Source organism: Spermophilus citellus (assembly GCF_964194105.1).
Source record: "Spermophilus citellus genome assembly, chromosome: 4".
In the NCBI taxonomy this organism is placed as follows: Eukaryota; Metazoa; Chordata; class Mammalia; order Rodentia; family Sciuridae; genus Spermophilus; species Spermophilus citellus.
In genome coordinates, this window is record NC_138185.1 from 147,656,255 (window position 1) to 147,679,812 (window position 23,558).

A 23,558-nucleotide genomic window follows, 5' to 3' on the forward strand; every position below is an offset into this window, starting at 1 on the left:
TGAGTGGAATTGCTTCTGATAGTGGTTGGTGGAAACCATTTTGGGATGGTCTAGGACCAGTTCTTAAAACCTCAGACAAAAATAGGTCAAATAGAAATCACAGCCTTTCATCGGGGATCTTTTTGCCTCTCTTTTAGTTGCTGTTGGACTGCAGTGTGCAGTTTGGGCAGGTTGTGCACCCAACCACTCTGGAAAAAGATTTTCCTACTGCAGTCTGGGTGAGTGGTGCTTTCTGGAGTTGTATAGTTCATAACCTTTGTGGCTTTATGTATAGGCTCAAATAGTGACCCCTCAAATAGTGATAGCCTACTTGAAGGATAAAAAAGAGGGAGAGCTACAGCAAAGTTCTCTAAATTGATTTGCATTCTTTTTGCATTTTTTCAAATGTCCATTTCTAGGTTTGGCATAATCATCAATCCTTATCCTACAGACTGAAATTGTGGAAACAGCCACAGTGCCATTACGTTTATTTCATCCTAAAAATCAACAACCAGATGGCAGCTCCCAAAAGATCAGAAAAGAAAGAGAGGGGGATGTGCAGCAGTTACAGAATATGTGAGTCTCTTCCTATTGTCCAACTTTATAACTTACCTTTTGAAACTTATCATTCTAAGAGGAAAATTAATCATGCCAAATTGTAGCTATTCTCACTGGGAACATTAGTTCTCAAAAAAGCTTACACAATGGATAGAGCAAAGCTTGTTAGGGTTGGAATATTCCTTATGAACTCTAATGGTGACAGAAGCACACTTCTAGGCAGCCAGAGATTGTACCCATATTGTGCTTTCTTAGGACTCACTAAAAAAAAATTTCTATACCCTAGAGGGTAATCAGGAGGTCTCCCAGTGTTCCTCTTGTGTAGGTCCTCAGGCCAAAATGAAACACATAAGGGAGTAAGTATGGCAAAAAGGAGACATGATTTCCTTTAACAATAAACCTGCCAGAGCAAGCAGTGGTTAAGTATTAGAGACTTATGCTTTCTTCTGCAGACTTAGATTCAATTGGAAGTTAAGCTTATTTCACCAAGGTAAGTGCAAATGAATTCCTCTTTCATACAGTAGATTGCTAACAAATGTGTGTCAAATGAATGACTAGATTTTTTTTTTAAAGAAGAGAAAGTTGTTATAATTTTAATTCCTTATTAATATCAGTTAAAACAGACATTTTGTTAAAATTAAATAAGTAAAAAAATTTAAAATAATAACAAATTCAAAATTTTAATTATAATTATTAACATTGATAATAATTAACAAATTAGTAAAATATAATGTCTTATAAAACAATTATACTCCTTATTTTCATAGGAATAAAAAGTGCCTTTTACAATTTCTATGTGTATTGCTCAATATGTGTTTCCTATTTTCAAAATGATGGTTGGATTTATATCCTGTGACATGGTGAACCTAAAGTGGTTTTTAAATATTTTATGAGTAACTACTTTGTTTACTGACAAAATTCATATAATTAGAGGGCTATAAAGTATTTAAAAATTATTCATAAAATTTATGTCTATATACATTGCAAAACTATAATGGAAGCTGTACTAGATTTTATAATACTTAGACATTTTAGTTCTTTATGGATGTGCATTTCCTACCATGTACATCAGTCAATTTCATTGGTAAGTGAATATACCACTTGAAACACAGAATCTTATATTTTTTAAACATAGTAAATTCTTTTAGGAAGAGACTACATCTGACATAAAAAATATTTTCAAAATTATATTTGAATAATAATGTGCTAAGTGTGAAGTTCACAGTCAGTTTTCTTATTTTCTAGTGTGTTTTGAATTGGAGAAATTAGTGTTAATAATAATAATTTGTAATTTGTTTACCATTCATAATATTTTCATAAAAACCAACAAATTGTTTCTTTAAAATATTTCATAACCTCTTTATTAATTTCAGGGTCTATTATACATTGAGTTTTATTCATTTACTAATTTTCTTAATGATTAGCACAGAACTAATAAATGTTAAAAGTATGTATTTTAAAAGTATATCTTTGTTTTGTACTTCAGAATCTATTTAAACATGAACAGTTTTTCTTTTCTTTTCTTTTTGCAGTACTGGGAATTGAACCCAGGGGCACTTTATCACTTGAAGTACTGATTCCCAGGGGATATAGCTCAGTGGTAAAATTTTTACAAGGGTCTCACTAAGTTGCAAAAGAGGGCTGCCAGGAACTTGAGATCTGCCTGTCTCAGCATGCTGAGTTGCTTAGGATTACGGGCATGCACCAATATGCCTGGCCTACATCAACAGTTTCTAAAAGAGCATTAAAATAAATGTATTCTTTTTTATTGGTGCATTATAATCATAAATAATAAGGGGATTCATTATGCCATATTCACACATGCACATAACATAATTATGACTGAATAAATAAATATCTCAAGGAATTCACTTAAATTAACATTTTGTTCATTTGTGACAAGCCCCTTTGAATTTAGTCTATGACAAAATTATGAGAATAATAAATTTCTAAGGTGATATATATGATAATTACTCAGGTTGTACCATTACACATTGTACACATGTATTTAAAGGTCACACTGTACCCCATAAAAATGTACAATTACTATGTTGATTAAAAATAAAAATATATTTAAAAAATCACCATGAGACTGGGTATTACTCTGAAAAATTCTTAACATACAAGGAAGTACATCTTGGCAAAATTTTTCCATGTCTTAAACTCTTATTCTGTCCTAAGACTTACAAAGTTTTAGTCCTTTGCCTTGTGAAATACTTGGTCCTTATTGACAACATCATAATTTTAATATCTGCCTTGATTATGTAATTATCCTTCCAGTAAGAGGTCTGTCAAATGTTAATATTCTGCTCATAGTTCCCCTCTGTAGTCACTTCAAATTATCTCCCTTTACTCCAATTCACTTTGCTGTTTAAACCTACTACTTCTGGACTGTATTCTTCTCAGGGATCAAGGTCTCAAGTAGTGCTGTATCCAGTTTATTGTCAATTTTGCTTAAAAACTTCATTCTGGTAGATGCTGAAAAAGATGCTAAGATGAGTGGGTTGAGGGAGGGATGTTCTGTGTTCTGGTTCCTATCTATCCTAGGTTGCAAAGGGAGGGAAGACAGGAGGGAAAACTGATAGTACTCTATAGTGGGCAAAGAAGAGGACAGGGCTCCTGAAAATTATTTTTTGATTTAACTTTCTCCGGTTTTCTTCAGCTGGTATAAAGCTAGCTGGGATACATTGATTATGAACTCTTGTATCATGCAGACATGGGTTCAAATCCTGACTCTTCCATTTAGTATTCTGTGACATGGAAAACTAATGAAGCATTACTAAAATCTGGAATTTCAGAAATTCTTCCCTGGATAGAAAACATTTTATTAGCTCAAACTGAAAGGACATAACCTCATCTCATCCTACCAGATCTATGTATAGGTAAGGTAGTCGAGAGGCAGCTGTGCCTAGAGTTCTAAGTTTTAACTAGAATGAATGTTTTTCACAGACTTTTTCTAGTTTTGGTTAAATTCAAAATATATACAAAAGTCAATTTAACAAAATCTGTACATGAAACACTTAGGGGAACAGACTAAAGGAAGCCAAAAGGTTGGGAATCAAATGGGAAGACTGTATAGGATAACACCAAAAAGGACTCAATTCAAACAGTAAAGAAAAGGCAATTTCAGTTATCTGGGTAGACCCTTGTAGGCTATTTTAGAATTCACATGTACTATTTTTCTTGAAAGGTTAACTCAATTCTCTACCATGATATTTTAGAATATTTTTCAACTGTAAGTTAGTATTTTTAATATTAAAAATCCATGAAACTATCACTAAACTTATATTATTAATGAGATCGAATACCCAGATCTAAGAATGTGTCTGGAAACTGAAAATACTCTTTAGATCCAAACAAATAATTTTTAGCAAGAATCAGACCCATTTTGCTTTTACTAATTATGGTTATAAAATTTATCTACACATATTAAACGTTTACTTTATGCTAGCTATTGTACTAGGTGCTTTGAAAACATGATCATTTTTAATGCTTGAGGTTTTAATTTCTGTTTCTTCAAGGATTAGAGATGCTGAGCATCTGTTACCATAGCCATTTGTATATTTTAACTACAGAAGTGGGTATTATTGTTTTATTAATTTTGTAGATAAATAAATTGAAATTCCGAGACAGAAGCTCATTTGTCTTAGGTTACAGAGTTCATATTTAATGGAGTTAGGATTTCATTTTAGCATTTACTAAATTTTTACCATTTATTATTTAAAATAATATAAAATGATTTAATTGTGGTAAAACTGACCTTCAGTTTTCTATAGAGAATGATTAAAATATTTGCAATTTTGTCATGTGATTAAAAATACTGAGATTATTTTGATCTGGACAATTTATTTCTGTGTAACTCATTAATATAGTTTTATCAGCCTTTTATAAAAATCAATACATTTTATTTTAGTAATAACTTCTGGTATGAATGTTCCCTTGTGGACATTTATTTATTTATTTATTTTGTAGTAAGAGCACATAACGAAATCTACTCTCTTAATAATTTTTTTTTTTTAAATTAAGGGTGACTCTTTTTTTTCTGGTTTTCTTTAGTATATTGAACATCTTTCTAATATAAACTATGAGAAAGCAATTCTAATTCAATGGAAGAGATGCTGAAAGATTCAAGATTAACATCCATTATTAGCATGTAAAATTGAGGGAAAAAAATCAGTGAATTTTGCTCATAGAATTCTGCCCTCATGGGAGATGGAAGGGTCAAGCCTAAAGCTATCACTGGGAAAGATGAAGAAAAATGGGCTCTCAGAGCAGGGGTTTCTGGGTAGAAGCTGTTCCTTGCTCACTATGTCAAGTTTTTCTCTCAGCCCCCTCAGGCTGATTCTCTAGGCTAAGATGGTGGAGATCATGTTTGCTATAGTAGAGAAAGGGAGTGATGGGCTGAACTCAGTGGTACTGCTGAAAAGCATCCTGTGTCACACTTGGCTCAGGCTTCTCCAGGGAAGATGGACATAGGGAAAGGAGGCGCTGGCTCCAAGCGAGGGCTTGGCACAGGGCTCTGGAAAGTTCAGAGGAGCTGGAGGCCCAGGTGGCAGGACCCGCCTGGATAGCAACGAACTCCAATCCCCATGAGAGTCTGCAATGCCCATACAAGGGACAGCAGTCCAAACCCTCTCATGTCTAAGCAGTCATATGGGGGATGACAAAGAGTTGCCCTAACCTGTCTCCCATGTGGAACCTAGCCCTATTAAGCCCATGGTGGGCAGCCTGGGAGAGCGAGGTTCAGGGTAGCCCATAGTTGGACAGGACACCATGGTAGACAGACCCCATCTGGTTTCTGGTTCATCTCCATCTGTCAAAGCTTTTGGACATGCACACAGATGAAGGAGGTCTCACTGGCTGAGAACTTTGGAAAGCTCCCTCTAGTGAGACTGTGCAGGGGTGGCAGGGTCGGGGTGGGGACTGCCTTGAGATAGCAGCTGAGGAATGGATGGATCAGGATTTCCAAAGACTTCAGAGATGATGCCTGGTCTGATAGGAACCGACTTGGGGCTAATTTGCTGAATGAGGTAGTTCCATCCTGACCTCTCTAGACAGGGTTGGTCTGGAAAGACAGAAAACAGGCCTTCCCAAGACCCACCGGGATGAAAAGGGGCTAAGAAAAGCCAGATTTGGGCTCTCAGAACACAATGAGAAAATTAGAGAGAGGGCCGTAAAGGATTCTAGGTGTAGGCTGAACTGATGGCGCCTTCTATCCATGATTCTGACCCTGACGTTGGCTTGGAGGCAGAGGCAGCCCTTCCTTCATCTTACAAAGCCCGGAGACAAAGGGACCAGCTGGAGGATGGGCTTTGGGGCATCCAAGGGCACAAGTGTGTGGTGGCCACCCCTATGAAACTCAGCAGGGACCACAAAGTCCCAGCCTCAGTTTGTTCTCAGAGCAACAAGCACGACATGGGGTTTGGGGGGCTTCAGTCTTGGAGACAATGGCGGGGTTGCAGGTTTGTCTTCTTGGCCTGGGAATATTTGGGATTCCCCAGCTGGGCCATCCAGATAAACCCTTCTGGAATTGCCAGCTCTCTCCTGTCTCCTCAGTGGATAGGAGAGTGGGTGGGAGGGGAGCATCACCCAGCGGGAGTCACCACCCCCTCTCCACGGAACCCCCAGCCCCTCTCCTGGGCAGGACACTGGGCCGCACAGGGGTGTCCATGTCCACAGGGTGAATGTTGCCTATTTTGTGCTCTCTGACCCACAGCTCTCTGTCTTTGGCTGGGTCCACTTTTTGAAGCAGTTGGTCCACAGGCTTGACTGTGCTTTGGTTGAACATGTCTGTCTCATGCTGCAGCTGTGTGTACTGGCACAGATATTGTTGGATCATTTCCACCCTCTCCACCTCCAGCTGCTCCAGTTCCAAAGTGGTGGTCACCATCTCTTCAAACCACTTGGACTGGGCCTGGTTGTAGAGGTCCACACAGTGCATGAGATTATCGCCAGCCTGTGTGGACTTTCTCTGTTCCTTCTTGATGTCCTCCTTTGTCTTTTTGCTCAGCTTGATCTCCAGCTGCTGGGTCTTCATCTCCATGTCTCTCTACCGCTCTGTGAGGACTTTCCAGGCCTTCTCCACCAATGCATAGCAGCTAGTGAGCTGCTTGTGGAGGTCAGTGATATGGTGGTCACACTTGTTCATGTCTTTCTTGAAGTTCTCACGAAAGTTCATTAGGGGTTTCTCTACCTCCCTGTGAAGCCTGGCAGAGAACTTGAGATGAACTTCTGCTTCATCTGCTGGGCTCTTCTTTACCTGAGCCCATGCTTCTCCCAGGGAGCCTTCTTCCTGTGTAGCCAAGGAGTTCTGAGAGAGCTTAGCTAAGCTCTTTGCATATTCTTCTTCAATCTTTATCCACTCTCAGAGGAATTCAGTCATTTCTTTCTGCATTTGTTTGCCTTTCAGTTGCTTTTGGAGCAGCAGTTTGAACTCAGCCACAGTGCCATTGCCTTGGGGATCCTTCTTATCAGCTCAGAAGTAGTCACAGTAGCTCCACTCTGTTGGTTTTAGCAGTTGCTGTTCAGACATTGTGTCTGGGTAAGGAAATGTCACACAATTTATCATCTTCTCTGTGTGGTCAACTTTATTTTCAAGATTATATATTTTGTCTTCCTTGCTAGAGGTTTTGTATTACAAATGGTCTTGTCTGTTGGTGATACTTTCCATTGAATTTTTAATTTGGTTTATTAATTCCTTCATTTCAAGTATTTCATCTTGATTTCTTTTCAGGATCTCTCTTTACTGAAGTGATCTTTCATCTCCTGAAATGCATTTCTCATTTTACTGCTTATATATGCCTGTAATTGCTCTCTTATATCATTCTTTAATTCGTGGGGCAGTTTTACAAAATACATTCTGAACTCCTTATCTGACATTTCTTCTACTATTTTGTCAAAGGATTCTATTATTGGAGCATCTTGGTTTCTTTGGAGCATTTTATTATTCCCTTGTTTTTTTCATGTTGTTTGTGTCTTCCCATCTAGCTGTGTGGATCTGAGGCAGTACAGTTTCTACCCTGTAGACTTGTAGTGTCCCTGAAGGTTTCTAATACCTTGCCTTTAAGGGAGAGACCAATATTAACAGCACCTAATGCAAAAAATATATAGCCTTAAACCAAATAGCTCCTATTAAGATGTCTACAGTTTTGTTGTAATACACAGAAATGATGTGTTCAATCATTGTCTACAATATAAACAGTAAGTATGCAAAAGGGGCTTACAATTTCAAATGGTGGACACAGAGAGAATGGAAGTGGTTTAGCGTGTGATGTTTACGAGGAAGGAGAAGATAGAAGTAAAAATTATTATAGAAAGAGGAATTCTTAGAGGTTGGCTGTTAGCAGGAAAAAAGAGAGAGAATCCAGGAAACAGATAAGTGAGAGGAAACACACACACACACACACACACACACACACACACACACACATATATATATATATATATATATATATATATATATATATAGTAAAAAAATAAAATAAAAATAAAAGGCTGGGCATGGTGGTACACACCTGTAATCCTGGTGGTTTAGGAGCCTGAGGCAGGAGGATTGTGAGTTCAAAGCCAGCCTCAGCAAAAAGCAAGGTGCTAAGCAACTCAGTGAGACCCTCTCTCTAAATAAAATACAAAATAGGGCTTGAATGTGGCTCAGTGGTTGAGTGCCCCTAAGTTCAATCCCTGGTACCCAAAAATAAAAAATGAAAAACAAGTAAAAATTAAATATACAACAAATATACAACAAAACTGTAATATACTATTCAGACATCCTGGTTCTCAATGAACTATGCATGAAAAATACTTGGTTTCAAAAATGGTAGAGATGTGAGAGATAGTGAAGCCAGAATTAGACAGGCAGTCAATGTAGATAGGTAAATCAAGTCAGGTGGGATCAAGGAGGCCAGTTTTGAGTGAGTCAGGGAAGTTGGAGTCTGTCCCCTGAGGGATTGAAATGTTAATTCCTTCAGAGCCCTTCCTCCACCCTTATCCAGAACCTGCCCCTGCTCCAACCTGTTGCCAAGGTAACCTGTCCCAGGAATTGCCCCTCCTTACAGGAAGCTGTAAGATTGTTAATGTGTCCTTGGCTGTTCCACCTGGCCCTTACCCCTTCAGCCCACTTGTTTCCTACCTTTTGGCCATCCCACCGAGCATTCCTGGGCCTAGTCAGGAATGCAGAAAGGAAAAAAAAATAAGAGGGAAAAGGCAGGAGAACAAAGGAATCCTAGGACATATTAAAAGGGCAAAACACCTGGCTTCTTGGGATACCGGGATTCCAGCAATGGCCCCCTTCTCCCTCCTGGGAAAAGTCTATGTTACTCCTTTTAAAATAAACCCTGCTTTATATGCTTGCCTCTGTGTGCTTCTCTAATGTGCAAACTTCAACTTGTGGGGAAGCAGGACTCCACACCAATAACGGCGGGATCAATAGGGGAAAAATAAAAAAAGGAAAATGTTGGAAGACTGCACCCCAGGAGTCTCTTTTGTATTCCCCTTGTGAGATGTAGGAGCCTGATCTTAGCCCAGCACATGGCCTATGGACCTCTACAATTCCTGGTCTCTGATTTAGTCTCCAAATTTGATCCCCCCCCCCCATTTGGAATTGCGGTCAGGAACCTTTATCTCCTGGGATTCTGAGGGCTGGGCATGGGATCTGTGTGCCTCTCACCTCTCATGGGGAAATTTCCAGTATGGGCTGTGCTGAGAGCCATTGCCAAGTAGGAATGATGCATCGAAATTTTCTTGCCAGCGTACCCCATGTTGCTTAGAAGAAGGACTCGTGGAAATGGACTTGCCTTGGACATTCGCTGTGACATTGCATGTATGTTTGAGAAAGGTGACCCTGCTCAAGGATCAGGGTGGATCCGGGTTTAGGGAGGATCCTACTGGATTAGGGTGGATCAGGTTTTAGGGAGTATCCCGTCCTTGGGTTTAGGGCTGTTCCAGGTTTAAGGTGTACCCTGCCGGGGGAATAGGGCATATCCTGCTGCCTCAGGCACGCCCAATCCTTGAGTTCCCGTTGAGTTCTCGTGGGATTGAGAAGGTATTTGGGATTCTAAGCCTGGTGGAGAACGTGAATTTTGTGGCAGAACTTGGATTTCCCCAGAATGTGTTTGTAGAGGGCCAGTGTGAGTTCGGGAATAAATAATTGCTGTTTGAATCTACAAGGCTGTGAGTGGCTCATGATTCTGTGCCCAGCCAGACTGTGGCAGGCTGGTCTGCTGGGTAGCAGGGGTGATGGACCCAGTTAGGGGTTAGGGAGGGGATGGGAGACCAGGGATTGGGGAACCGAGCAACCCTGGGTGGCCTGGCTGATGCCCGACCTGGCACGACTCAGGGATCAGTGGACATGGGACTGGTGAGGGGTCAGAGAATCCATCTGTCCCCTAGCATTTCAAGACTCACAAAGCTTTTTTAAGCCTCTCCATCCTGGGTTCCCTGAGGTTAAATGCTCCCAGATCCTGACTTCCCACTGGATTGCTACGCTCAGGTCCAAGCAGACCTAGCTACAAACTAACAGGTCCAGGTTCTGGTTTCTGTAGGCTCTGCCACACTTCAGGACCAAGATGACTCCTGGACTGAGGAAAACGGATAAACTCCTCTTTTTGTTTTTTAAATACTTTTTCTTAGTTGTTGGCAGACCGCTATTTATTTATTTATTTATATGCTGTGCTGAGAATCAAATCCAGTGCCTCACACACGATAGGCAAACATTCTACCACTGAGTCACAACCCCAGCCCTCCTAATAATTTTTAAGCATAAAAAACAGTATTGTTAATTATAGGTCATATGTCAGATCTCTAGAATTTATTCATATTGTATAATCGAAACTTCATGGTCATTAAACAGCAACTCCACATGTAAGGGTTCGGCGAATCATTGGAGAAAGAGACCACAAGTGACCAGCTTCATGCAATGAGCAGGAGGGAGTTTATTGAAGAGGATCCTAATTCAGCACGCTGAGGCTCAAGGCTCACTCAGGAAGATAGAGCAGCCCAGAGCCCAGAGCAGAGGTCAAGCAGAGCTTAAGTACACTTTTTGGGGAGGGCGGGGGTTTTGCATACATCAGAACAAATCATCATGAGGCGCGGGAAAATTGAACAACAACTCTGAGACACGATTAGCACATTCATTGGCGGGAACAGGTCGGGCGGGGGTGATTGGTCACTCCTAAGTGGGGTACACATTCAAACTGATTGGTTCGGGCCCTGTGACAAACTGCACAGGGCCCTAGGCTAAATGGCCAGTGGGGCATTGTTTTAACTATCTCAGGAATTTCAGGTTCTGGGTGTAGCAGAGGAACTTAACAATACCTAGTCTTTTACATTTTAATTCAAGCTTTGCAGCTTAGAAACTTTACAATTCCCGGTCTTTTACATTTTAATTTAGGCTTTGCAATTCAGAAGCTTTACAATGCCCAGTCTTTTACATTTTAATTCAGGCTTTTGCAGCTTAGAATCAGCTTAGAAATTTTACCTTTACACACATTTCTCCTGTTCTTCCCCTCTGGCAACTATCATCCACTCTTATGTCCATTCTATTTTTATGGATTTGACTGTTATATAACTCATGGTAGAATCATGTCTTATTTGTCCTTCTGTGACTGGCTAATTTCACTTAACAATGTCCTCCAGGTTTATTTATGTTGTCACAAATAATAGGATTTCCTTATTTTTAATGATTGAATAATAGTCCCTGACAGTTTATTTATTTAAAAACTATTTATTCAAATTTGTTATATATGATGGCAGAATGCAATTCATATTACACATATAGAGCACATTTTTTCATGTCTCTGGTTATACACAAAGTAGATTCACACAATTCGTGTTTTCATACATGTACTTAGGGTAATGATTTCCTTCTCATTCCACTGCCTTTCCTACCCCTGTGCCCCTCCTTTTCCCTCCCTCCACTTTTTTCTATCTGAAGTTTCTCCATTCCTCCTATGCTCCCCCCCCCCCATTCCCATTATGAGTCGGTATCCTCATATCAGAGAAAATACTTGGCATTTGTTTTTTGGGGCTTGGCTTACTTCACCTAGCATAATTTTCTCCAACTCTATCCATTTGCCTGCAAATGTCATGATTTTGTTCTCTTTTAATGCTGAGTAATATTCCATTGTGTATATATACCACATTTTCCCTATCCATTCATCTACTAAAGGGCATCTTGGTTGGTTCTGCAATTTAGCTATCGTGAATTGTCTTGCTACAAACATTGATATGGATGTATCCCTGTAGTATGCTGTTTTGAAGTCCTTTGGGTATAAACAGAGGAGTGGGATAGGTGGGTTAAACGGTGGTTTCATTCCAAGTTTTCCAAGGATTCTCCATACTGTTTGCCAGCCTGGCTACACCAATTTGCAGTCCCACCAGCAATATATGAGTGTGCCCTTACCCCCCACATCCTTGCCAAAACTTATCGTTATTTGTATTCTTAATAGCTGCCATTCTGACTGGAGTGAGATGAAATTTTAGAGTAGTTTTGATTTGCATTTCTCTAATTGCTAGAGATGATGAACATTTTTTTATGTATTTGATTGATTGATTGTATATCATCTTCTAAGAAGTTTCCGTTTAGTTCCTTGTCCCATTTATTGATTGGGTTATTTATTTATTTATTTATTTATTTATTTATTTTTTTGGTGTTTAGATTTTGAGTTCTTTATATACCTACAGATTAGTGCTCTATCTGATATGTGAATGGTAAAAATTTGCTCCCAAGATGTAGGCTCTCTATTCACCTCATTGATTGTTTCTTTTGCTGAGAAGAAGCTTTTTAGTTTGAATCCATTCCATTTATTGATTCTTGATTTTAATTTTTGCACTATAGGAGTCTTATTAAGGAAGCTGGGGCCTAATCCAACATGATGGAGATTAGAGCTTACTTTTTCTCCTATTAGACACAGGCTCTCTGGTTTAATTCCTAGTTTCTTGATCCATTTTGAGTTGAGTTTTGTGCATGGTGAGTGATAGAGGTTTACTTTCATTTGTTGCATATGGTTTTCCAGTTTTCCCAGCACCATTTGTTGAAGAGGCTATCTTTTCTCCAATATATGTTTTTGGCGCCCTTGTCTAACATAAGATAACAGTAATTTTGTGGGTTTGTCTCTGTGTCCTCTGTTCTGTACCATTTGTATACCTAGTATATTTTTGTGCCAATACCATTTTTCTTTTGTTAATATTGCTCTGTAGTACAGTTTAAGGTGTGGTATAGTGATGCCACCTGCTTCACTCTTCTTGCTAAAGATTGCTTTGGCTATTCTGGGTCTCTTATTTTTCCAGATGAATTTCATGGATTTATTTTTGTTTATTTCTATGAGGAATGTCATTGGGATTTTGATTGGGATTGCACTGACTCTGTACAGTGCTTTTGGTAGTATGGTCATTTTGACAACATTAATTCTGCCTATCCAAGAACAAGGGAGATCTTTCTATCTTCTTAGTTCTTCTTTAATTTCTTCCTTTAGCATGTTGTAGTTTTCATTTCAGAGTCTTTCACCTCTTTTATTAAGTTGATTCCCAAATACACACACACACACACACACACACACACACACACACACACACATATATATATATATATATATATATATATATATATATGAGGCTATTGTAAATGGGGTGGTTTTCCTAGTTTCTCTTTCAGAGGATTTGTCATTGATGTACAAGAATGCTTTTGATTTATGGGTGTTGATTTGATATCCTGCTACTTTGTTGAATTCATTTATTAATTCTAGGAGATTTCTGGTGGAACTTTTAGGTCTTCTAGGTATGGAATCATATAATCAGCAAATACTGGTAATTTAAGTTCTTTTCCTATCCATATCCCTTTAATTTCTTTCCTCTGTCTAGTTGCTCTGGCTCGTATTTCAAGAACTATGTTAAATAGAAGAGGTGAAAGAGGGCATCTCTGTCTTGTTCCAGTTTATAGAGGGAATGTTTTTAATTTTTCTCCATTTTGAATGATTTGGCCTGGGGCTTAGTGTAGATAAGTTTTACAATGTTGAGATATGTTCCTGTTATTCCTAGTTTTTCTAGTGTTTTGAACATGAAGGGGTGCTGTATTTTGTTGAATGCTTTTGCTGCATCTATTGAGATGATCGTATGATTCTTATCTTTAAGTCTATTGATGTTATGAATTACATTTATTGATTTCCATATGTTGAATCAACCTTGCATCCCTGGGATGAACCATACTTGATTGAGGTGCACTATCTTTTTGATTTTTTTAAATATTTGATTTGCCAGAATTTTATTGAGAAATTTTGCCTCTATACTTATTAGAGATATTCTTCTGAAGTTTTCTTTCTTTGATGTGTCTTTGTCTGGTTTTGGAATCAGGGTGATATTGACCTCATAGAATGTGTTTGGAAGTGTTCCCTCTTCTTCTCTTTCATGAAATAGTTTGAGGAGTATTGGTATTAGTTCTTCTTTAAAGGTCTTGTAGAACTCAGCTGTGTATCCATCTGGTCCTGGGCTTTTCTTGGTTGGTACACTTCTTCTATTTTATTGCTTGAAATTGATTTGTTTATCTTGTGTAAACAAATCCTGGTTTAGTTTGGGAAAGTCATGTGACTCTAGAAATTTGTAAATGCCTTCAGTATTTTCTATTTTATTGGAGTACAAATTTTCAAAATAATTTCTGATTATCTTCTGTATTTCTGTAATGTCTGTCATGATATTTCCTTTTTCATCATGTATATTAGTGATTTGAGTTTTCTCTCTTCTTCATTAGCATGGCTAAGGGTTTATCAATTTTATTATTTTTTTCAAAGAACCAATTTTGTTTTGTCAATTTTTCAACTGTTTTTTTTCTTTCAATTTCATTGATTTCAGCTCTGATTTAATATTTCCTGTCTTCTATTGCTTTTGGGGTTGATTTGTTCTTCTTTTTCTAGGGCTTTGAGATGTAATGTTAGTCATTTATTTATTGACCTTTTCTTCTTTCTAGGAATGAACTCCATGCAATGAACTTTCCTCTTAGACCTACCTTCATAATATCCCAGAGATTATGTTATATCAGTGTTCTCATTTATCTCTCAGAATTTTAAATCTCCTACTTGATATCCTCTGTAACCCATTGTTCATTCAGTAGCATATTATTTAGTCTAAAGATGTTGGAGTAGCTTTTATTTTTTATTTTATTATTTATTTCTAATTTTATTCCATTGTGGTCTGATAGAATAAAGGATAGTATCTCTACTTTTTAAAATTTGCTAAGAGTTGCTTTGTGGCATAATACATGGTCTATTTTAGAGAAGGATCCATGTACTGCTGATAAGAAAGTGTATTCGCTCATTGATAAATGAAATATTCTATATATGTCTGTTAAGTCTAAGTTATTGATTGTATTATTTAATTTTACAGGTTGCTTGTTTAGCTTTTATTTGGAAAATCTATCTGGTGGTGAAAGAGGTGTGTTAAAGTCACCCAAAATTATTGTATTGTGGTCTATTTGACTCTTGAACTTGAGAAGAGTTTGTTTGATGAACATAGATCTCCATTATTTGGGGCATAAATATTTATAATTGTTATGTCTTGTTGATGTAAAGTTCCCTTAGCAGTATGAAATGTCTTTTTAAATCTCTTTGATTAAATTTGGCTTGAAGTTTACTTTATCTGATATGAGGATGGAAACCCTGCTTGTTTGTATGGTCCATGTGAGTGGTATGTTTTTTCCCACTGTTTCACCTTCAATATGTGGATGTCTTTTCCTCTGAGATGAGTCTCTTGAAGGTAGCATATTGTTGGCTCTTTTTTATTATTATTAATCCAATCTATGAGTCTCTGTCTTTTAATTGGTGAGCTTAAGCCATTAACATTTAGGGTTATTTTTTAGGCATGATTCGTATTCCTGGTCCTTTTTGTTTACTTTTTGTATTTAACTTGATTTTGTTTCTCCTTTGATTGGCTTTTCCTTTAGTGTAGTTCTTTCATTTGCTGAGTTTCATTGTTGTTTTCCATTTCCTTCTTGTGAAATATTTTGCTGAGGATGTTCTGTAAGGCTTTCTTGCTGTAAATTCTTTTAACTTTTGAATGTCATGGAAGGTTTTTATTTTGTCATCGAATCTGAAACTTAATTTTGCTGGATATAATATTCTTGTTTCATATCCATTTTCTTTCAGAGCTTGGTATATGTTGTTCCAGGATTGCCTGGCTTTGAGGGTCTGGGTTGAAAAATCTGCTGAGATCTGAATTGGTCTTCCTTTTATGAACCTGCTTTCTCTCTCCTGTGGCCTTTAAAATTCTATCCTTATTCTGTATGCTAGTCATTTTTATTATATTGTGCCTTGGTGAAGATCTGTTGTAATTTTGTATATTTGGTGTCATATAAGCCTCTAATATTTGATTTTTCAATCATTCTTCATGCTTGGGAAATTTTCTGATATTATTTCATTGAAGAGATTGTGTATTCCTTTGGTTTGAATCTTTGAGCCTTTCTCTATCCTGATAAATCTTACATTTGGTCTTTAGATGTTATCCTATAGTTGTTGGATATTCTGTTCATGATTTCTTACCATCTTCACTGTGAGGTCAACTTTATTTTCAAAATTGAATATTTTGTTCTTATTATCTGAGGTCTTATCTTCCAAGTGATCTAGTCTGTGGTGATGCTTTCTATTGAGTTTTTTTATTTGGCTTATTGTTTATTTCATCTCAAGGATTTCTTGCAGTGTAGATCTGAGGTATTGCAGCTTCTGCCCTATCATCTTATAGTGTCCCTGTAGGTTACCAATACCTCACCCTTAAGGGAAATATCAATATCACAATACCCAATGTACCCAACATGCAGTCATAGATCAATTAACTTCTATTTTGACATTTATATATTTGTTGCTATAAACATACATAATGAGTTCAGTTATCTTCTACCTTATAGTCAATAGGTTTGCTTAATGATCCTGATTTCAATGGTAGAAGATGGTACTGGGGGGTTGGCTGAGATGTTTATGAGGTAGATGTGAGAATACAGAGGTATTAGATTATATGACTAATGAAAGTGTAATCATAAGAAGTTGGCTGTTAGCAGGAGAAACAAGAGAGGCAACCCCATGTAAGATTCCCTATTACCTCAGCAACAGGATGACTGTTAGCACCCCTAGTAGAGATACCTCTGGTTCAACCAGGCCCACAGGGACTTTGGTGATGTCTTAGAAGATTCTTATTGTTGTCCCTAGACAGAAGTGGTGATGTCTCAGTTTGGTGGTGGTGGCAGCGTCAAGCCTTCATGTACCCTGATGTTGAACTGTGGAACCATGGTTTGGTGAATAAGGACACCCAGCACGGGGTGCCTCCCTATGGGGTACCTCTCCATGAGGTGCTGGGGCAGGCCTCTCTTGGTGTTACCATGCTCCTGACCTTTTATACCACATTTTCTTTATCTTTAATTCTGTTGATGGACATTTATGTTATTTCCATACACTGTCTATTGTTAATAATGCTGCAATAAACATAGGAGTGTAGATATCTCTTTGAGATCCTGATTTCAATTCTTTTAGATAAATACCCATAAATGTGATTGCTAGATCTTATGGTAGTTTTATCTTTCATTTTTTGAGAAACCTCCATATGGCTTTCCATAGTGGCTTCACTATTTTATATTCCTACTAACAGTGTGCAAGTTTTCCAACTTTCTATAACCTTCCCAGCAGTTGCTGTTCATTTGTTTTTAAATAATAGTCATCCTGATGGCTAGAAAGTAATATCTCACTGAGATTTTAATCTGCATTTCCCTGTTGATTAGGGATTCTGAGCATCCTTTCATACACCTGTTGCTATTTATATATTTTATTTTGAGAAATGTCTATTCAAGTTCTTTGCCAATTTTAAAAATTGGGTTATTTGGGCTTTTTTTTAAAAATGCTTTTGAGTTGTAATGATTCTTTTCTTTCCTTTTTTTTTTTTTGGTATGGGGTATTGAACCCAGAGGTACTTTACTACTGAGCCATATCCTCAGCTCTTTTTGTGTTTGTTCTTTTTTTTTAATTTTGAAACAGGGTTTTGCAGAGTTGCTTAGGGCCTCACTAAGTTGTTGAGGCTGGTTTTGAACTTGCAATACTTCTGCCTCAGCCTCCTAAGCCACTGGGATAACAGATGTGTGCCACCAGACCTGGAAACTGTTCATTCTTAAAAAATCACTTTGACTTTGTGCTAAAATAAGTATGAAGATGGTAAGCAGCCCATTCCCCTACCACTAAATTCTAGTGTTAAAAATGACAATTGAGGGGAAAAATGTAAAATATATAGGGAAGAAGTGCTTGGGTGACAAATCTGTTCAAACAAAAAGTAAAGCAGGTAATAATCTAAAAAGCAGTAAACTGGCAAATTTTGCAAATGGGGCTAAAAGGCTGTAGCAAATGTGAATGTGAGGCCCTCCAGACACTCTCAAGAGCCACTGGGACATCCCCTTTAGGGTATCCTCACTGGCTCCCTAGCAGAGGATGGTGGTAGGGAAGGGAGTGAGCTTAATGTTGCCCTTTGCCCATCCCCAAATTTCTTCACTGTGCTAAGGAAAAATGATTTCCCATTTGGGATAGCTGGTGGTACTATGCAAAAACAGATTCTTGAAAAGATGAAGAAAATAATGTATGGATAAACTGGCTTGTTAGAAGTCAGAGCAAGATATTGGTGAATCCAGGGATAAATCCCAAATCTCACAACTCCTTAAGCAGTGTTTAGTTCATTGACTATGCAGCCTAATATAATAAACTGAAATGATGTTAGAAAATACAAATATGGTCACCCACCAGAATCTGCATTCCAATATCAAGAAACTGGTGATATCTGGAGCTAGATATGCCACAATTTGTAAATCATCTGAAAAGTGCCAAGAAGACAAAGCATTGAAGCTTTTTCACTTTTGTGACCAAAAGACCCTGGCAAAACAATTAAAGGAGGGAAAGTTTATTTGGGGGCCCAGGTTTCAGAGCTCTCTGTTCATAGACGGCCAACTCCATTGTTCTGGGCCCAAGCATTTAGTGTTTTTTGCATGGCCCAAAGGGGTCCTGTACTGCTCCACTACAGAGGAAACTTCAAGAAATGCTGATTTGCTGCATATGTTTTAGCTCATTAGAGTCTCTGGGGCCTTTCCCTGAACCATTATGTGATCACCTCTAGGTCATTTTACCTGGGACAGATACCTAAAAGAAACATGTTCAGTCTCAGCATCAGTACATTGCTTCAAGTAGTCCTACAACAAGCAACAAGTCAAGATCAGCATGAAATTGGAAGAACAGGACCCCAGGAACACCACATCCACCTGCATCACCACAATGGTTGGACTGACAGGTGCCCACCTCCACCTGCACCTTGATGCATTCAACAAGAATGATTTCTGAAGGCTGGTTGACTCAGCTGAAATCCTGTCTGCTGGGAACTGTGAGAATAATGGGGATATGCTACAGCTCGCTTTAGGATTTTGGCTGAATGCCTCCTTTTGGCCCATGTTCCTTTTGAAGATGCTAAATGAAGTAGAGAGAGCTCCCATCAAGATTTTCCAAGGAGCCACTATCACTTTTATATAACTTCTTAAAAATGGGAATGAATCTAGAAGCTGTGGATCTGAAGAACCCTCATTTAATTTGCCCAGCCACTACAGGGGAGGTTCAGGACTCATAGTGCTTGTCACTTTTGATGGGTGGTAAGGGGCCTGATTCCTGGTACTTCTTTGACTCCTGGGACATCTTTCTTGTGGGTTGGTGTTCTTTGACTGGAGACAACCTGCAGCCATCTGACATCAAATGTAAAAGCCCTTGAAACCAGGATGCAGATGATGAGGGAGATCACCTAGCTCTGTCATAGTCATCCTGTTATCACCAGAACACTTCACTAATAGGTAGGGGAAGAATGAGAGCTAGCAACTTAGGTACATATCAAGGCCTTCAGAGAATAGTTATTAATAGTAAAGAATTAATTGTCAAATGAAGCCATCCATTAAATTTTGGGTAAAGTACAAATTCCTTGTTGTAAATAACCTGATTTTTTTCCTCAGGCAACTAACTTCTTTTTCCTGGAGATCTGCTACATCAATTCTAACGTGCCCAACATGTTATTCAACTTTCTTTCCAAGATGAAGATCATCTCTTATAATGGCTGCATCCTACAGTTCTACATCTTCCTCTCTCTTTGTGCCACAGAACTTTTCTTCCTGGCCCTCATGGCATTTGATAGGCATGTTGCCATCTGCCGTCCACTGCACTACCCCATCATAATGACCAGGAAAGTCTGTGGAACCCTGGTGTCTGCCTGCTGGGTGGGTGGCTTCCTCTGGTTAGTGACACCTGCCATCCTCATATCACAAGTTCCATTTTGTGGTTCAAATGTCATTGATCATTACCTGTGTGACCTGGGGGCAATACTGGCCATATCATGTGTCCCTGTTCCCAAGACAACTCTGACTTGTAGCACTTTCAGTGCTGTGATAATGCTCATCACTTTATTCTACATTCTTTTGTCCTACATTCTGGTCCTTCAATCTGTGCTTCAGATTCCCAAAGGTTCAAGCAGAAGAAAAGCCTTCTCCACCTGTGCCTCCCACCTGGTAGTGGTTTCCTTATTTTATGGTTCAATCATGGTGATGTATATAAGCCAAGGAGCAGCCAATCAGCCTGGCCTGCAGAAATTTGTGACCATGTTCTACTCAATTGCAACTCCACTTTTAAACCCTTTGATCTACAGCCTCAGAAATAAGGAGATGAAGGTTGCCCTGAGAAAAGTTATGTGCAAAGTTTAAAAATTGTTCCCAAATAGGAGACATTTGGGTAAGATAACATTCTTTTTGAGTTCACTTGTAAAGAATAAGGAAAAATTATGCTTAAAAGTAAAAACAAAGGTATAAAACATAGAATAAATGATTTCATAGAATTCCTTGAAATGGAATGTTAGCATAGATTTGATTTTTGTTCTTCATCAGAATCTTACCTGCTGAGAACTAACTGAAGTCCACAATTGTGTATTTTTTTTTTTTTGGTTTGAGTATGCTAATATTTTTAATTGAAAAAATTGTAATTTCTTCTTTTATGAAGTGTCTGTTTAGTTCACTTGCCCATTTATTGATTGTGTTATTTGATGTTTTTAGTGTTAAGTTTTTTGAGTTCTTTGTATATCCAGGAGATTAATGCTCTATCTGAGGTTCAGGTGGCAAAGTTTTTTCCCCCATTCTCTAGGCTCTCTGTTCACATTTTTTCTTATTTCCTTTGCTGTGAAGAAGCTTTTAAGTTTAATATCATACCATTTATTGATTCTTGATTTTACTTCTTGTGCTTTAGGAGTCTTATTGAGGATGTTGGTTCCTAAGACCACATGATGGAATGTTGGGCCTACCTTTTCTTCTAGTAGGCTCAGGGTCTCTGATCTAATGCCTTGATCTACTTTGAGTTGAGTTTTGAGCAGAATGAGAGACAGGATTTCAAAGTTCATTCTACTATATTTGGATTTCCAGTTTTCCCAGCATCATTTTTTGAAAAGTCTCTTTTCTCCAATGTATGTTTATAGCACCTTTGTCTAGTATGAGATAAATAACTGTATAATTTCAATGAGATAATATCCTTAAGACATCTTGACTATAGATTATGTTGAGAATTGATGATAACTATACCATCTTCCAGAATAATGCTCCAATGGTATTTATCCAGTATTTAAATTACATTTAAGGAGGCCTACATATTTCCTTGAGGCATAGACTCCTAGAGAATTACAAACTACTTATCAAAATTTTCTAGGTATACCTAAGAATCGAATGAAATAGAACTTTGAAGGGGAGAAATTTCCTCCCTTAAAAGTGATGTGAGGAATCATAAAGAAAAATCTCAATATGTACATCAACGTCAGAATGGAAAAAGTTCTTCTGAGATTACATAAGGTAGGTTATTTCATGAATTGTGAGAACATGTGCTGCCAGTGTAACGCAGAAAGTGCTTACATCTATCTTATCAGATTTGACTTTCACCTGGAATAAAGAAAACCCCAGTAAAAAAGTGGAGTTTGCTTCAAGGGTATTAACCATGAAACAAGAAGTCTGGTGGTACGTTTCTGATAGTGTGACTCAGTTATATTACCAAGAGATACCAGCTGTTTTGCTCTTTTTTTCCCCCACTGTTCTGTTCTGCAGTGTCTATTAATAACTATTGCAACTCCAACCATCATACAGGCAGAAAGAAAACAATAGCAACACCGCACAGGGAGGGTCTGCTTACATCTTCTGGGCTAGAATAGCAACACATGGCCAACTCTAACTGCAGGAGTCTTGAAGAAGAATTTTAGTTGTCAGAGGGAAATGAGAAGCATATTGAGTGAACCAATTTAAATATTTCTCACACCATTAGACTTACTTTCATCAACAGAAGAAATATATTTCTCTATAAATAAACTGGCAGAAAGTATATGGAAAACAACATAAGTAGAAATATAAATTCTTAAGCATTAATAATATCCAACCTCATTAGCAATAAAAAGCTGAAATTTTGAACAAAAATTAAATATTTTTTATCTAATAACTGAAATACATGTTAAGTGAAATAAGACAGGCACAAAAATAAAATAAATAAAATACCGCATGATCTCACATATACATGAAATTTTAAAATATTGATCTAGAATGTGAGATTAGAATGGTGGATGTAAGAGACTGGGAAGAGCAGAAAGGAGGGAGGAATGAGGAGAGCCTGGTAAACAAATACTAAGTTAGAAGAAATAACTTTTGGAGTTCTACTACACAGTAGATTAACTATAGATAATGATAATGTATATTTCAAATAAAAATGCTAATGGAAAAATTTTTTGAAATTTTTCACCACAAAGAAATAATCAATATTTGAGAAGACATGTTTTACCCATATTTAAATATTATACCATGTATAAACATACTGAAACATCACATGGTATCTTATAAATATGTATTATTTTTATGTGTCAGTTAAAAAGATAAAAATGTATGTATATGCTGGTAAAAGAACAAATTGGAGGGTGCGCCAGAAGAAGCGGATGGACAGCAGGCCCCGCGCTGGGATTGTGACCAGATCCACATTGATGACGTCTCATCAGATGACAATGTGCAAGATTTAAGGATTGATAGGAGCTCCCTAAAGAGAGACCTGGCTACAGCTCCGAGCGGAGCTGGAGGTGCTGACAGACCTCTGGCTCAAGCACTCCCTGAAGGCGCTAAACCTCATCAACTCCCGGCCCAACTGTGTCAACGTAGCCGCCATCTTGGAGAGCTGATGCAATCATCCCTGTTTTCTACTGATCTCAGCTCATTCAACTACGGAACAGGTGATTCCAGGCTGGTATTTGCCTGTGTCTCGCAGACAGATCGCTCAGGCTCGGGACTGGAGAACCTGAGGAGAATACTCTTCGGGGCTCGCCCCTGGCAAGGCGGGCGCCGGACTTTGAGCGGCCAGATTCTAGCTCCCCGGGTTGCTTTGGCCCAGGGTGGGGGATCCTTCGGGGACTCCGGGCTGAGGCCAGTTACAAGTGGATTGTGCGCTGAGGGGCGGCGTGGCTCTGACACCCGGAACAGTTTTGGCCCGGGGCTGGGGAGCCCGCGGGGACTGCGTCTTTGACCCTGCCCCTGGTGGAGCATACACTGAGCTGGGAGAGTTTGGAGTGGCCAGGCTCGGGCTCCTGGAGCTGCTTGGGCCTGAGGCTGGGGTACCTCTGTGGAGCCTGCTCCTAGCAGAGTGTGGCAGGGATCGGAGAGGCTGGGTTCTGGCTCCCGTAGCTGCTTGAGCCCAGGGCCGGGGAACCTGCGGGGACCGCGAGCTGAGGCCAGCTACAAGTGAAACGTGCACCGAGGGGCAGCGGGGCTCTGACTCCTGGAACAGTTTTGGCCCGGGGCTGGGGAGCCCGCGGGAACTGCGTCTTTGACTCTGCTCCTAGCGGAGCGTGCACCGAGCAGGGAGAGTCTGGTGCGGCCAGGCTTGGGCTCCCGAGGCTGCTTTGGCCTGGGGTTGGGGAACCCGTGGCGGTTGCTCTGTGGAGCCTGCTCCTAACAGAACGTGGCTGGGATCGGAGAGGCCGGC

General features: G+C 38.8%; 1 protein-coding gene and 1 pseudogene across 2 annotated transcripts; one reads left to right on the forward strand and one right to left on the reverse strand.

The window, feature by feature from the left end:
* Positions 1-6,136: 6,136 nt before the first annotated feature.
* LOC308648243 (growth arrest-specific protein 7-like) lies at positions 6,137-7,105 on the reverse strand (annotated as a pseudogene). Its single transcript has one exon. The product of its transcript is annotated as a growth arrest-specific protein 7-like (transcript).
* Positions 7,106-9,799: 2,694 nt separating this feature from the next.
* On the forward strand, positions 9,800-20,272 carry LOC308648244 (olfactory receptor 11H6-like; the record flags this gene model as incomplete). The annotated part of the gene is made up of 2 exons (XM_081292900.1): positions 9,800-9,892; positions 19,532-20,272. 2 exons carry the CDS (start codon positions 9,800-9,802, stop codon positions 20,270-20,272), a joined length of 834 nt encoding a protein of 277 aa, XP_081149026.1.
* Between the last annotated feature and the right edge of the window lie 3,286 nt (positions 20,273-23,558).